Raw genomic sequence first — 17667 nt, 5'->3', positions numbered from 1 at the left:
ACATTGTACCAAGTGTTAAGGTTTCTTACAATTCCGTCAGTTTTTAATTATGTTGACAGAAAAATACGGGAAGCGTTTGGACAAGAGAGCAGATGTGTGTTTTAATAGCGCTAACGTGGCAATTTTAGGCGCGTACGTTCTCTTAACCCGCTCGGACAGCCGAGCGCATTAGCGTGCCACTTCTGGGACATGGGGAGGCAAACCTGACCTGGATCGAATCAGTCTTTAGGATTATCCCTAACAGTAGCAATGCGTCTCCCATAACGTGCATTACCAAGAGGGCCGGGGGTACTTTATGCCCACTATGAAAAAAATTAAAAAAAAAATTGATTATTGTTGACTGGTATTAAAAACATACTTTTTAAATGGATACTATGTGGAAGTAGGGTCCAGAACCTGAAAATATCTTCACACACTCTTACCAATATCAGCTCACATTTAGGAACGTGGACTACCATCGTTGGGGGCGGGGGTTGTTACTTTATCCCCACAGTAGAAAGAAAATTAAAAATGTAAAAATTGAATTGGTTGACTGTTATTGAGTTTGACTCCGAACAAACTTTTTTAAAAGAGGTTTCTGATTTGTAAGTAAACTCCTGAACCTGAAAATATTGAAGATGACATTCATTGTGGAAATACCAAATCAACATACCTTGAGGCATCTAAATTTACAGTTTCGGTTTATTTTTGCTATCAGTTTCACCGTTACACTAGGTCACCTTCAGGCCCCATGGCCGGCGTATGGGAAGAATGCCACCTCTGGTACAATCAAAATAGGGACCAGCACGCAGTCTCTCGTATCCGTAAACTACTTTTTCAAGAAGCGATCCCTTCGATCATCACTGGCAAACTTGGTGATATGGCGCATTGTAATGCTGATGCTGGTAGCAAAAATACAATAAAACCGAAAATTTAGACGGCTGAAGGTGTTTTGTTTTCTCATTTTATACTGAATAGCCGAGGTTTCAAAACCAACCAGTTTATAGGTGGACTTGAAGAGCTCACTGGGGAAAGTGACATCTACTGCAAAGACTTAAATTCCAGTTAAATTTAACCCATAAATTTTTTTTAACATGTATGGGATTCATTAAAAGCAATAAGTATTTGTCTCAAAATTTGAAAATATACTATAACGGACTAGATAACATTTTCAAATGGTGAGCATTAAATACCACCCCCTTCGCCACCATTCTTCGTATAGCGAGTGTTAACGACGTGGGCTGGTGTGCCAGCTATCCTAGATACGGTTTCTAGGCGGTTTTCCTCATCCAACAAGGTGAATATCGGACTCGTACCCACGTCCTCCTTCAATTTAAGCTTCGCAAACACTTAATGATGCATTCTCATAGATGCACTCTAGATTTACTCTAGGCGCAGAGAGGTGGGATAGAGAAGTTCCGTCCTGGGAGGTGAAGATGTCGGACGATTAATCTCTTTCGGCCCCTAATCATCATCCATTTTCGTAAACAAGCTGTAGGATGAGTGCGCTGCACATGACACACATAGCGGACAACAGGCGAAGGAGAACGTTGCGGTCGCAAATCAAGATGAGGATCACGTTCCGTGTGATGTAGCAGCTCCTTTGTGAAAGCGCCCCCACCGTGGTGGAAACCGCATGTGGCGTGCTTCGCGATGAGAAACGCGTCCCGTGTGAGGACGGCTTTTAGGACGCTGCGCGCTTGAAGAGAGGCGAGTCTATTTTACTGCGCTGTTGAGCGGCGCTGTCCGCGCGCGTAAATACTGCCCCGGGCCGGGGTCTGGCCGGACGGATTGTTTGTGGCGCTTATCAGATGCGAGATTTCGGCACGTGTGAGGCGCGACGCCGGCGCACGTGCGCGGCTTGCGGCAGACGAGCCACCAGGTTGGGGGTGGGGGCGGGGGCAGCACGCAGTTTGGGGCTGCGAGGCGCTCGGGATGCGCCGGCACGCACACGCACACGCACGCGCGCGCCACGCACCTCCGCTTCCGGCGCGGGCCAGACCGGTCCGCCTGATGAATCGTTTCCGCCAGAACGTCCCCCCCCCCCTCCCCCCTCCGTCCCCCTGTCGGCTGTTGCCGAGATCCTGGAAACGCCACGGCGCGCAGCAGGTAGCAACAAAAAATGACAGGCGGTGGACCCTCGGAAGTGTAGGGAGGCGGGAGGGCGGCACCATCCCTCCCTCACACATACACTGCGTGAGCACGCACTTCTACTTCTGAGCCTCTACATAATAATCTGGCTTCTGATACCGTCCGGACAAAAGGACTGATTCAGTACTGTGAAAGATAACTGTCACCAACTGTTTGCGGAGTTCAGTTCAACGGACGAAGAATGTCATTCCTCTCTAAATGAGCGGAGTAGTCGCCTTACATTGAGATGTAAGGCCGCCTCATATCGTGTCGGACCTCCTTTCGCCCGGCGTAGTGCAGCAACTCGACGTGGCGTGGACTCAAAAAGTCATTGGTAGTCTGCTGCAGAGATATTGAGTCATGTTGTATTAAAGCCGTCCACAACCGCGAAAGTGCTGCCGGTGCACGAACTGACAACTTGGTTATATCCCATAAATGTTCGATGGGATTCACGTCGAGCTATCTAGACGGCCAAATAATTCATGGCGCCTTGAAATCCATAAAATTTCCATCGTTGTTTGGGAACATTAAGCCCACGAATGGCTGCAAATGGTCTCACATAAGGATTTCTAGTCAGTGATCGGTTCGTTAGGACCAGAGGACCCAGCCCATTCCATGCAAACGCAGCCCACACCATCATGGCGCCACCGCCAGCTTGCACAGTGCTTTGTGGGCGGCTTTGGCCCATGGCTTCGTGGGGTCTGCGCCACCTGGAACCCTACCATCAGCACTTACCGACTGAAGCCGAATCTGACCAGGCCACCTTTTTCCAGTCGTCTAGGGGCCAACCCTTATGGTCACGAGCCCAGGGTGGCGCTGCAGGCGATATGCTGTTAGCAAAGGCACTTGCGTCGGTCGGTTGCTGCCAGAGCCCGTTAACACTGTCCTAACTGTTACGTTCATCCTATGTCCCACACTGATTTCTGCGATCACTTTACGCAGTGTTGCTTGTCTATTAGGACTAACAACTCTACACGAATGCCTGCTGTCCGTCCCTATGCGAAGACCGTAGGCCACTGCGTTGTCCGTGGTGAGAGGGAAGGCCCGAAATTTGATATTCTCGGCACACTGTGGATCTCGGATTATTGAATTCCCTAACGATTTCCGAAACGGAATGTTCCATGTCTGTAGCTCCAACTACCGTTCCGCATTCAGAGTCTGTTAATTCTCGTCGTGCGGCCTTAATCACGTCGGAAATCTTTTCAGATGAACCACCTGAGTGCAAATGACAGCTCCGCCAACGCACTGCTCTTCTATACGTCGAATACTCGATACTACCGCCATTTGTATATCTGCATAGCGCAGCTGTCAGCTCAGTGTACACCTGCTTCTAGTCGTCCTCTTGCGAACGGACTCTTGTAATGCCGTCGGAGATAAATCTGATTCTCTTCTTCGTACAACTGAACTCACCAGACAAACTACACTATTGACCATTAAAAACTGCTACACCACGAAGATGACGTGCTACAGACGCGAAATTTAACCGACAGGAAGAAGATGCTGTGATATGCAAATGATCAGCTTATCAGAGCATTCACACAAGGTTGGCGCCGGTGGCGACACCTACAACGTGCTGACATGAGGAAAGTTTCCAACCGATTTCTCATACACAAACAGCAGTTACCGGCGTTGCCTGGTGAAACGTTGTTGTGATGCCTCGTGTAAGGAGGAGAAATGCGTACCGTCACGTTTCCGACTTTGATAAAGGTCGGATTGTAGCCTATCGCGATTGCGGTTTATCTTATCGCGACATTGCTGCTCGCGTTGGTCGAAATCCAATAACTGTTAGCAGAATATGGAATCGGTGGGTTCAGGAGGGTAATACCAAACGCCGTGCTGCATCCCAACGGCCTCGTATCACTAGCAGTCGAGATGACAGGCATCTTATCCGCATGGCTGGGACGGATCGTGCAGCCACGTCTCGATCCTTGAGTCAACAGATGGGGACGTTTGCAAGACAACAACCATCTGCACGAACAGTTCAAGACGTTAGTAGCAGCATGGGCTGTCACACCGTGGCTGCGGTTACCCTTGACGCTGCATCACAGCCAGGAGAGCCTGCGATGGTTTACTCAACGACGAACCTGGGTGCACGAATGGCAAAACGTTATTTTGTCGAATGAATCCAGGTTCTGTTTACAGCATCATGATGGTTTAATCCGTGTTTCGCGACATCGCGGTGAACGCACATTGGAAGAGTGTATTCGTCATCGCCATACTGGCGTATCAGGCTTGATGGTATGGGGTGCCATTGGTTACACGCCTCGGTCACCTCTTATTCGTATTGACGCCACTTTGAACAGTGGATGTTACATTTCAGATGTGTTACGACCCATGGCTCTATCCTTCATTCGATCCCTGCGAAACCCTCCATTTCAGCAGGATAATGCACGACCGCATGTTGCAGGTTCTGTAGGTCCTTTCTGGATACAGAAAATGCTCGACTGCTCTCTTGGCCAGCACATTCTCCAGATCTCTCACCAATTGAAAACATCTGGTCAGTGGTGACCGAGCAACTGTCTTGTTACAATACGCCAGTCACTACTCTTGATGAACAGCGGTATCGTGTTGAAGCTGCATGGGCAGCTGTACCTGTACACGCCATCCAAGCTCTGTTTGACTCAATGCCCAGGCGTATCAAGGCCGTTATTACGGCCAGAGGTGGTTGTTCTGAGTACTGATTTCTCAGGATCTATGCACCCAAATTGCGTGAAAATGTAATCATATGTCAGTTCTAGTATAATATATATGTCCAATGAATACCTGTTTATCATCTACATTTCTTCTTGGTGTAGCGATTGTAATAGCCAGTAGAGTATTAGTCAAACGCTTTAAATGGGCGGGCTAGGCACTTTAGAGCGCTGTCGTGCAGCGCTCCACCGCTGACGCAAAGCCGTGTTCACATCAGGGTCGCATTTGCACGCGGTCTGTTTTAAGTTGCAGCATAGGTGCCAACACCACAGATGTTTCGGATTGCAGTTGGATGACGTTGACAGCTTACCACTACATTTTGGCCAATAATCACCAAGCTGTCTTCAGTTGAGTTTTACACTGGAGGCAGGTGGGGCCGGTCGCTGATTTTATAACGAAAATTGGTGGCGCATGCCCGTAGCTTTCCACTGCTTGGTCGCCGTCTGTCGAATATTGCTCCGTCAGAGGCTCGCAGGCGCTCGTGCAACGGTGATATTGCACTGCACACCCTCTGTCGAACTTTGGGCCTGCGAAGTTAAAGTACAGTTGTCGAAGTAACAAAATTAAGGCCTGCTGCATATTTCACTAGGCGTCAGATTTTGTCAATGCGTTCCAAGCCTCATAAAGTTGTAAGCAGCCATCACTTTTAATAAGATTATCCGCGAAATGTATTTCCACAGATTCCTTAATAAGTGATTCCCAGAAGATCACACCGAGAACTTTCTGGGATTGAATCATTAAGGAATCTGTGGAAATAAGTTTCGCGAAACATTTATTAATCATGGTGGCTGATTTCAACTTCTTTAGGCTGGGAATGTGTTGATTTCCCAGAATTTTAATTCCACCGGCCCAGATCTCGATAGAGGTGCCAACACCACAGCATGGGCCACCGCGCCTGAGATGGAGCAGTATTCGACAGAAGATGGCCACCGCGCCAATTTTTTTTATAAAATTAATGACGGCACCACCGATTTCTAGAGTAAAACTCACTTCAAGATGGCTGAGTGGCGACATGTCAACGTCATCCAGCAGAAAGCACGTTATCTCTTGGAATACTCATTATGCAGGTAAAACTTAGAGCCACACAAATGTATTTAATATTGCCACTAAAGATGTTTTGTATGCCTATAGCCCTCTGGATTTTTCAGCAGGTAACTGACCGAAGTCAATATTCACCTCTAAATTATGGCGCTTCCTCGCGTCAAATTTCGAGTGGCGCCAGGTCGAAAGCGTAGCATTTCGTTTGTCAAATCGCTGAGGATTGTAAAAGAGGGGTTAACAGAATTTTGACAGTCTGAAGGAAGTTAGATTTCGCGGAAAACCTACTTCTTTCACACGTAAATGTGAACCAAACCGGGAAACATAAAATTTTTGACTTCCCGTCGCCAGAACCGGATTCTTGAGCTCTTGAAGATGGGAAAACCATATACAGATAACTTCACTGTCACGACATAATGCGGGAAAAGTAAAAGATTTATTATTGGTAGGGTCAAAGAGACGAATCACTGACTTCTTGCCAAAATCACGCGACCATCGTGAGTGTTTTAGTGGGGAATTCAAATGCCAATAAGGAAACATTCGTTTTTTTAACGAATGTGTTTTTATAAAAAATTATTTTTTGTATATGTATTTGTATTTTTATATATGTATTACTATATGTTGGTCAGTCTTCGGGTTTGTATTGGGAAACTTTCCCGTTCCTAACTTTCCTTCCAGAGCTGCGCTGGACATCCTCAGAGGTACATTTGATTCCGCTATGTCTTTCGGTTGACGGTTAAAGGGGCGTAATAGAAGTTATTACGTGATCAGCACAGGTGATCCTTGTCGGCTATAAAACTTAACAATAGACTGTCGGGCCGGCCGGTGTGGCCGAGCAGTTCGAGGCGCTTCAGTCTGGAACCGCACGACCGCTACGGTCGCAGGTTCGAATCCTACCTCGGGAATGGATGTGAGTGATGTCCTTAGGTTAGTTAGGTCTAAGTAGTAGAAGTCACGTCCCATAGTGCTCAGAGCCATAGACTGTCGGTATCAAAACTAATCTATCGACTTTACAGACCACTGCTGGATATCACTTCTACAAAGTCCCTGTTTGTTACCTGACCAGTCAGTCGGCAGAACCTTGCGGAACTAGGGATACCTCCGAGGTCGACCTGCACAGCACTGGCTGAAACGTTAGGAACGGAAAAGTTTCATGGGCCACGACCATACAACCCGGAAGACTCACCAGCAACTAAGACATCACGCCGTGAAAGTCTTCATTGTGTGATCAGTTATAATAGTATGTTATTTTTTTTAAAATATAGTTGTTCAAAGCGATGTCAATAAAGTGTGTTAAATTCCTCAGTGATAAAGAATTGTAATCTCATCAATTCGTTAGATTATACAATTGTTAAAATTTTATACAGTTAAGTCATCATCAGTGTTCTGCCAAAAGGCAGGTTTTCACATGGTAGTTCTCCAGGCTGTCCCTCTGTCTTCTCCCACTAACCAATCGTTCCAAAGCATCTGCTAGCAAGCACTCCCTTCTCAATGAATGTCCCAACCAGTTCTTTTTACTTTCTCTTACAACGTTTAGCAGACATCTTCTCTCACCAACCCTTTCCAATACAATTTTATTACACACACCTTCCATCCAGCTTATTCTCTCCATTCTCCTCCACATCTCAAATGCCTCTAACCTTTTTTCATCCTCTCGTCTCAGCGTCCATGTTTCTGCTCCATATAGTGCCACACTCCAGACAAAAAATATGCCAAGCCTCATCCTTAGACCTTTATCCGATTTGCCACACAAGTCGTCCTCTTTCTGTTGAAGGCCTCCTTCGCTATGGCAATTCGAGTTTTCACCTCCTGGTGACATCTCAAGTCTTCAGCTATTGTGCTTCCAAGATATTTAAATGCACTTACTTGGCTAATGGTAGAGTGTCCTATTTTAATATTGGACAGTCTGCGTCTTGTACTGATGACCATAGTCTTTGTTTTTGCTGTGTTTATTTGTATCCCATATTCCACACAAGTTTCATTCAGATCTTTCAGCATGTTATTCACTGTCCACTCACTTTCTGCCACTAACACCATGTCATCAGCAAATCTTATACATTCTATGCTCTTCCCACCAATACATATTCCTCTTTTCCCATTTAATCCTTTTGCAAATAATCTCGTCGAGGTATGCGTTTAACAACAGTGGGGAAAGGCAACAACGTTGTCTAACACCTCGTCCAATGCTGCTTCCTTCTGACATTTCATTTCCAATCCTTATCCTTACTTTCTGATGTAAATATGGATTCTGAATCAGTCGTCTCTCTTTCCAATCTACTCTTTTCCTCTTCAAAATACCTATCAGCTTGTCCCACTGAGCTCTGTCAAAAGACTTTTCTAAATCTATAAAAACAGCAATGATTTCTCAACCTTTCTCCATACATCTTTCCCCAATAGCTCTTAACAGACCAGTAGCATTTCTTGTTCCTTTTCCTCTTCTAAATCCGAACTGCTCCTCTGCAATCCCTCTATCCAACTAGCCATATAGCCTTCTATTCAACACACTCAGCAAGAGAGAAATTAGACTAATGGTCCTAAGATCTTCACATTTTTTAGTGTTTCTCTTTTTCTCTATTGGTATCATAAATGTTGCAGGGAAGTCCTCAGGCCATTCCCCTTTGTCATATATCTAGTTACAGAGGTAGACTATTCCTTTTCTTTCCTTGCTTCCCAGACTCTTCAATAGTTATGCTGGCAAATCAATTCCACCTGCCTCCCTATTCTTCATCTGCTTCAATGCCACTTCTACTTCTACTTCCAAGATGGCGAATCCCTTTCCATCTTCCGGCACATATTGCTTCTCTTCAACCTTAATTTCGCTTTGTATTTCATCCCCCTTATACAGACATCCAATGCATTCTTACCATCTGTTCAAAACCTCCTGTGGTTCTTCTGCTAGAATACCATCCGCTCTTTCTATTTCCATGTTATTTCTCTTTCTTTTATATTCAAAAACTATCTCACTAGCCAGTCTATACATCATTTCATACTTTTTCTCCATTTTCTCTATTTTGTCGCATGTCTGTTTGATCCATTTTTCCCTTGCTTCTTCAGTTTCTCGTCTTAGTTCATTATTCAGTTTGCTGTACCTCTTTTTGCCTCCTTCAGTTTCTACATTTTTCCACATTCTCCGCTCTTCCATCTTTTTGAACGTGTTTTCTGTTATCCATTCTTTCCTGGTACTCTGGTATACTCTAATTCCTAGTACTTCTTTGGCAAAGTCCACGAGTCCTTCCCTCATTTTTATCCACTTGTCATTAACACTTTCATCAACACTATCTCTTTCTCATTTTTCCATAAATCTGTTTCCCAAATCTGATGCCCTTCCTACCTCTTTGAGTTAAGTAATAAACCTTAAATGCCGTGTTACAGGTTTGTAATTGAGAAAATGTTCTAAAATACTAGTTTTGCGAGTTAGTTTTCACAAAATTTCCCCTCCATCGTCACAGTTTCAGCCTAGTGATCGTAAATGCGGCAATTGTTCATACGAATTTGCGAAGTGACGCTTGTGCGGAGCTGGAATCTGTTGACATTTATGCGGAGCCTAAGAAAGTTTTGGTATTGCTTTCACATTCGTTGTCCTCGCCAAACGAAACGAAACCTAACCTTTACATTCTATCCTATCCTAGACCTTGGCGCTAAGCTACAGATCGGTCTATCACCACGACCACCTGCAATAAGCCGCTTATTCCAGCAAGAGCCCCGGGCTATCAGAAACGACTCTCGGTATAAGTGTGTTTCCGCACCTACCCCGGCACAAAACTAAAGTGATGCCACTACTCGTGGCATCCTTCAGTGGCACCACAGCTGCGTGTGTGTGAACACACAGTTCTGCCAATGGTCCTACTTCCTGCCTTGCTACAAAAAGTTAAAGTCGGTTGAGCTTACTAACGTCACTAGTCTTCCGTCGACAGTGAGTAGCTCCATTCTACTGCTCGCTGGTGGCTGTGTTTCAAAACACCGTATTGCTGCTGTAGTCCGTTCAGTTTCAATGTAAATAGAAATGAAACAAAAAAGAGTCGTGCAGAAGATGTTGGTTTGAAAATTCAAGCATAGAAACGGTAGACTGTGTGCACGAAAACTGCTCCCCAGAGAGCTGTGACAGTTGGGAAAGTCGAAATCAGTACTAGTATTCCAAATGCCCTCTTTTTCATCGGTCTTTTGATTGGTTTGATGCTGCCCGCGACGAATTACTCTCCATTGCGAACCTTTCCCTCTCAGAGTAGCACTTGCAACCTACGCCCTCAATTATTTGCTGGATGTATTCCAGTCTCTGTTTTCCTCTACAGTTTTACCTTCAACAGCTCCCTCTAGTACCATCGAAGTTTTCCCTGACGTAACGGATGTATCATCGTCTGCCTTCTTGTCAGTGTTTTCCATATATTCCTTTCTTCACCGATTCTGCGGAGAACCACCTGAGTCCGTACCTTATCGGTCCACCTAATTTTCAACATTCTTCTGTAGCACCACATCTCAGATATTTCGACTATCTTCTTTCCCTGTTTTCCCACTGTCCATATTTCACTACATACAATGCTGTGCCCCAAACGTACATTCTCAGAAATTTCTGACTCATATTAAAGCCTATGTTTGATACTAAAAGGTTTCTTTTGGCCAGGAATGACCTTTTTGCCAGTTCTAGTCTGCTTTGTATGTATTCTGTGCCACGTCCGTCAAAGGTTATTTTGCTGCCCAGGTAGAATAATTCCTTAACTTTGTATACTTCGTGGTCACCAGTTTTGATAAGTTTATCACTGTTCTGACTTCTGCTACTTCTCATTACATTCATCTTTCTTCTACATCTACGTCTGCATCCATACTCCGCAAGCCACCTGACGGTGTTTGGCGGAGGGTACCTTGAGTACCTCTATCGGTTTTCCTTTCTATTCCAGTCTCGTATTATTCGTGGAAAGAAAGATTGTCGGTATGCCTCTGTCTGGGCTCTAATCTCTCTGATTTTATCCTCACGGTCTCTTCGCGAGATACACGTAGGAGGGAGCAATATACTGCTTGTCTCCTCGGTGAAGGTATGATCTCGAAACTTCAAAAGCACGTACCGAGCTACTGAGCGTCTCTCTTGCAGAGTTTATCTATCATCTCCGTATCGGCTTCGCGATACTAAATGATCCTGTAACGAAGCGCACTGCTCTCCGTTGGATCTTCTTCTTCTTCTCTCTCTCTCTCTCTCTCTCTCTCTCTCTCTCTCTCTCTCTCTCTCTCTCTCTTTTCTATCAACCCTATTTGATACGGATCCCACACCAGTGAGCAGTATTCAAGCAGTGGGCGAACAAGTGTACTGTAACCTACTTCTTTTGTTTTCGGGCTGCATTTCCTTAGGATTCTTCCAATGAATCTGTCTGGCATCTGCTTTACCGACGATTAATTTTATGTGGTCATTCCATTTTAAATCACTCCTAATGCGTACTCCCAGATAATTTATGGAATTAACTGCTTCCAGTTGCTGGCCTGCCATGTTGTAGCTAAATGATAAAGGATCTTTCTTTCTATGTATTCGCAGCACATTACACTTGTCTACATTGAGATTCAATTGCCATTTCCTGCGCCATGCGTCAATTCGTTGCAGATCCTCCTGCATTTCAGTACAATTTTCTTCGATTTACTCTTAATCCATATTCTGTATTCATTACACATTAGACGAATACAATAAAATTCTAAAATCTCGGATGTACTCCACACCAAACTTCAGATCATTTGGGGTATTAAAACAAAGACACGCATAACTACAATCCACCGTGGCCCATCTTGCGTCCTCGGGTGAATAATGTCTGTGATGATTAACAATGTCGGCCAACGCACGCCATGGACTGTATTGGTTTACCTGTTTCAGCTGGGCTTCTTCACGTACTACTCGGTGGCGATGGGCGAAGTCAACCCGTCCGGGCCGGTGCCCATCGACAGCGTGTTCATCTACCGGCCTGACAAGAGGCTCGAGGTCTGGCGGTTCCTGTTCTACATGGTGCTGCACGCCGGGTGAGTCTCGTCCAAAGGTCTGCTTACACTTCCTGTGTCCAGTCGAGTGCCGGGGTAGGGTGAACACCAACAGCGCCACGCTTAGGGAATCCAGCCACAAATTGGGCGACTTGAGGAAGAAGGTTTTTAGTAGTTTGAAGCGGTCCGCCGCGGATTCCTCTCCAGTGCCAACCTCTTCACCTCAGAGTAGCACTTGCAACTATCTTCTGCAGTTATTCGTCGGATATATTGCAATCTCTGCCTTCTCCCACTGTTACGATCCTCTACAGCTCCAAGTATCATGGAAGTTATTCTTTGTTGACTTAACACACGTCCTGTTTCTTCTTCTTCTCCTTCTCCTCCTCCTCCTCCTCCTCCGTGTTTTCCACATGTTCCTGTACTCGCCGATTCTGGAGAGAACGTCCTCATTTCTGATCAGTCAACCTAACTTCTATAGCATCACATCTCAAATACGTCGACTATTTCCTTTCCAGTGTTCCCGCAGTTAACGATTTACTACATTGTTGTGCTCCACACGCACATGCTCAGAAATTTCCTACCTCAAATTAAATCTAGTGTTAGATACCATTAGACTTCTTTCGACAAGGAATGACCACTTTGCTCTTTATGTCATCCTTGCGTGTCTTATTTTGCTACCAAGGTAGCATAATTTTTTGTGCTTTCCAATTTTTAATGTTGAGTTTATCGCTAATCTCATTTCTGGTGCTCCTTATTTCCTGTTTCTACCGCTTACTCTCTCTAAATAGTGTGTGCCCATTAGATTGCCATTTCCATTCAGCAGGTCTTGCAATCCTACCTCACTCTAATTGGAGATGGCAATGTACAAAACAGTACACAATCACCAGATTGTGCCACAGTGTCTGGCTGAACTTCTCCACTGTGTTTCGGTGATTATCTTGATGTGGTAGAGTTCACGTTTGGTGGCTGAGTTAACTGACATGTTGAGCAAAGAAATCCGCGGAAACAACTTGATGGAAGTTGTTCGGCGATCCCTTTATTCTATTTATTTTTATTCCATTGAGTTTCTTGGTCATGGGTAGAACACATACTGCTAATCACTTCTTAGCCTCAGCGTGTAGCTTATTCACGTGGCCATTCCATACATCTATTACGTGTTAAACGTATAGAGAAAATAAGTTCATGCACAGAGCAGTCTAGGTAATGTGTTTTTGTTGCAATGATCGCGTTCGGCCCAATTATATCATTTTGCTATGCAAACTTTTGATAACGCGTACCAACTGATGTCTGCTCAAGCTACCATTCTCTCCATATTTTATATCTCAAGATCATCTTATTTGATCGCAACGGGTCATTGCATTAAAATGACGAATACTTGATGCCTCACCATGTGGATCGATGTTTTCTTTTCTCGGTTTAGTACGCTCTCATTAGTATCCATCCATCTAATCTTTAATACTCAGCACATTTCAGAAGCTTCCATTCTCTTCTTGTCTGAGGTATTTTAATGTTTCTCTTGATGGCACCATTCTCCGAAATAGTTGTCGCTTGGAGATAAAGATGGGGGACTGTTTTGTCGCCGGAATATTTTATCAATTCATCCAGTAGAGCTGTATGTCTTCAAGTACAGCTGCAGTGTCTTTTCCCTTGCCTTCAGCCGTTTGCAATACCAGCATGGCAAGGACACGTTGACTAATGTAGCAACTCCAGGTCAGCCAGTCATCCGGACTTGAAACTACTGAAATGGCTGCTTTCTTACTCTGGCCTGTACACAGACCTCTCTCCAATGTGGTTGCACCTACGGTACTGCTGTCTGTATCGTTGGCGCTCACAAACCACCCATCCTCGAAAGGGCCATACTTAGCGAGAAAGTGGTGGTAGTGGTGCGTATGCAAGCAGAAGCTTGTAAACAGGCACAAAAAGCTAAGATACTTCTCACAGTCATTAAATTCGTGAACAACGCGGAGACTGAAAGTCAAAATATTGGGTTTGAATAACTACTGCATTACTTTCGAATGTAAAGTTTAATTGCTGCAGCTCCAAGACGATGAATTTCCTATCAGATCGTTAAAAATTTTGCTCGATTGAACATCCGTTACCCTATATATAATATCAACAGGTTTCTTTTTCCTTCACCGTTATTTTATGGTAACCATTACTCGTACATATTTTTTGTATTTTCTTTTCCTTAGAACGCAAGGACTTCAATTTCCTCAGTTTTAGTCTGTGGCGATAGTACTGAACTTGTGAACAGATCACGACTGATCCAAAGCTCCGCGTATACCTAACCAGAATCACCACCCATTTTGTGGCACAAAGGTAAAACTGTAAGAAACGACACCACAATTCATCAGTGGGGTTCTCGCTTTACTGGCGACACCCTTTACTTCCTTTCGCTTACCACAGGCTGCCCATCGGTCTAAAGACATGTATGCAAGTTCCTTTCGTGTGGAAACAAATGCTTCTGCAATTTAGTGGAAACAGTTTCTTGCACCTGCTGCAAGTACAGGGTGACACAGAATAACGGGAATGTTCAAATGAGTAGTGGCAGTCATGGGCAGGTGGCAGCACTGCAGGTTCGTGACAGAGAGTAAACAGTCCGCCATTTCAGTAATCATGGATCAGTGGTACAGGCAACGGTGTGCGTTAGCCAAAAAATTTTTTTATAAAAACAATGATAGTTTGGTAGCGGCGCAGAGGGAGTTTCGACGTTTTTTATAATTTAGACGTCATGATGCCGTTCCGTCGAAACACGTGATAATATGTTGGATTAATAACTTTGAAGGGACTGGATCTGCCCTCAAGAAACCAACAGGGCGACCAAGAAGTGTGCGTTCTCCTGCCAACGTTGATGTTGCACGCGAGTCTGTCTTACGGAGCCCACGGCGTTCACTTCGTAAGCAAGCAGCATTGGTTGGGATGTCCCGGGAGTGTGTTCGCAGAAATCTTCATCTTGATTTAAAATTTCATCCGTACAGACTACAGATGGTGCAACAGTTGGACAAAGATTACAGGTTACGAATGAAAAGGAAATGATCGTATGGCATTTATTGGCCGGGATATCCCCTTCGGGGTTGGGCCGCCATAGAATTTATAAACAAGCTGTTGATGTCAGATGAGGTACATTTTCATCTCACAGGTTATGTGAACAAACAGAACTACCGTTACTGGACAAACACAAATCCTAATGACGTTCTTGAGCGCACTTTACACGCTAGTAATGTGACAGTTTGGTGTGGTGTTTTATCACATGGGATTATCGAACCGTATTTTTTTCGCAAATGAACAGAGAAACACAATAACTCTCAGTGCCTATCGTTACGTGGAGATATTACGAACTTTCGTTACACCTGCATTGAACAACTTTCCAAATGTTCAAGAAGCCTGGTTTCAACAGGACGGAGCGACATCACATACTGCACGGCAATCAATGGCATATGTGCGAGAATTGTTTGGGAACCTTGTGATCTCACGATTCGATAACATTCCCTGTCCCCCCTAGATTGCCAGATTCATCCGTTTGTGATTTCTTTTTTCTTTCTTTTCATGTGGGGCTACCTCAAGGGCAAAGTCGAGACGACTCGACCAAGAACCCTGGATGAGTTAAAGCAGAGAATTCGGGATGCAATTCACAGTACCCCACCTGCGATGTTGCAGCAGTCAATGAGGAATCCCAAAAGCAGATTTCACGAATATATTCGTACAGGAGGACGCTATCTAAACGGCGTAAAAAAAAATAAATAAATGCCTCCAATGTTCCGTAAATGGCAAAGTTGTATGGTTTCAAGTACTACGAATGCAATTTCTTTCCTTCATCACTTCTAGTTTTATTGGAATGTGGAAATGTTCCCGTTTTCCTGTGTCACCCTGTACTTGTCGTATTTGAGTTGTTGGCACTTTTCTCAAGCTTTTGGAAGCTTTGTCTTCGGTAGCGGTATGAAGGTCTGTGCCAAAAATGAGAATGGCACAAAGACGGATGTACTGAAACAAATGTACCAGGGGAACGCTTAAACAAATTTAACCGGCTGTCCGATTTTATTTCATTCCGAAGTGTTTCTTGGTAACTTAAATACGTGCGTATCTGTTTCTCCACTCAAATATTTTTCTTACTTTTGCTTTTGTAATGTTATCTTTAATAATAATAATAATAATAATAATAATAATAATAATAATAATAATAATAATAATGGCTTTTTTTAACCATGACAGTGTAAATTTCCACTTGCTGCCCGGCTACACTACCAACCCGGCTCTGGTAGGAACATTTCTCCAAGTATTTGCAGCAAATTCCAGAAACTAACTTGCCGAGCGACTTGCAGAAGTAAACTTGGACAACCTTTTTTTCCTATTGTAAACACCTTTGCAAGCGCTTGTAAAAGTTAAGGAATTTAATTGCTAGTGGACACACGCCTTCAGAAAGCGAGTTGACTAGAGTTCCCTATAAGAACAGGTTGTTTCCGAGAAGAAATCATGGCCCGCCGCTGTGTGAAGCTGCTGGCTCATGAAGAGCTTAGATATTCCTCGGTGGTGCGGCCGCAGCAGATTTCCCAGTTTGGGGAGGATCGCACTTCCTGCGCCCTGTCCCTGAGCTGCCCTTCCCGGTAAGCCCAGAAATAGGACTCCTGTCCCTCGCACAGACCGGGGGAGGCTGCGCGACTGTCACCAAACAAACAATGCCATTCCCTACTTCCCTTCCTCCCGATGCTGTCGAACTCAAGGAACGGCGCTGTTGGTTGACACCGGGGTTCGGTTCTGGCACATCTATTTCCAAATTTCACAGCTAACTTTCAGAGAGTGACGCAGCATTATAACTATAGTAAAACAGTTTTTTATTGTCAGTCTAGATTGCTTCACATAGCATGTAACATTTAATAACTCGGACGTATGTAACAGATACAACCAGATCTGAGGATGGGTCATCGTGAAACGAAAAGCCATTAAAAAAAAAAGCAATCGAGACGAACAATAAGTAAAGTTTTACAGTCAGTGAAGACAGGTTTTCTCCAAGGACATGGTATAAACTTTTGAAAACTGAAGTGTCTCGAAAGTGGCAACATATTCTACGTATTACATGGTGCGTTTAACACAGGATATGTCACAGTTACTTCAGTGAGGGCTTCCGTGCTGACCGGAACCATTTCAGCCAGGTGAACGCATAAATTTACAGGAAAACCGTACATATATGCTGTCAACATCTCTCTGATACGATTCGTGAGTCCACAGGAAGTTGAGTAAGGAACGACGGAAACGACTTGTAGGAACAGCATTTCCCTCAAACATGTGTTGATAAATTCAGTGCTTAGTGAAATACTGATGTGTAGATTACGGCATTGTCAACGTTGCGACATTTTTTTACTGTTGTAGTTCTTAAAACAATCGCATGATACGCTTGTACTTTGAGAAGAGAGCGTTTGAAATGCTATATTTCTCTGAGTAACAATTTCTTGTACTACTACTACTACTACTACTACTACTACTTTTAACGTAATAATAATAATAATAATAATAATAATAATAATATGAAAATCATGTACACTTACTGCTCCATCTTGCTAGAAAATTATCCATGGTTGATATTCTTCTAACTGTGGAGCAATGAACTGTTGCAAAACGTGGAAGTAAATGTTAGAGGTAATGGGTTTTTCCACGGAGAAAAACGCTCCAAAAACCTTGTTATGCATGAGGCCGCACCAAACATTCACTTTTTCGCTGTCTCGCTGTAGCTGTACAGTAGCATGTGGAGACTCTGAACCCCATATACGGACATTTTGCCTATTTACCATTCCACTAGCATGAAAGGTGGATTCATCGGTAAAGCATATGCGATTTAAGATCGTTAGCGCCATCAATCCTGTTGAGAATCTCAGTTGCAAATTCAGC

At 44.2% G+C, this 17667-nt stretch overlaps 1 protein-coding gene across 2 annotated transcripts in view; it reads left to right on the top strand.

Annotated features, from left to right (window-relative positions):
* Nucleotides 1–17667, top strand: part of LOC126458330 (protein rhomboid) — a 304631-nt gene that overhangs the window by 264939 nt on the left and 22025 nt on the right. For both annotated transcript variants that reach the window (XM_050095289.1, XM_050095290.1), the window contains exon 4: nucleotides 11687–11829. In XM_050095289.1, the coding sequence (XP_049951246.1) occupies nucleotides 11687–11829 (143 nt within the window). The remainder of the gene's footprint in view (nucleotides 1–11686; nucleotides 11830–17667) is intronic.

Source organism: Schistocerca serialis, chromosome 2 (genome assembly GCF_023864345.2).
Source record: "Schistocerca serialis cubense isolate TAMUIC-IGC-003099 chromosome 2, iqSchSeri2.2, whole genome shotgun sequence".
Taxonomy (NCBI): Eukaryota; Metazoa; Arthropoda; class Insecta; order Orthoptera; family Acrididae; genus Schistocerca; species Schistocerca serialis.
This window is presented reverse-complemented; position numbering and strand designations above follow the sequence as displayed.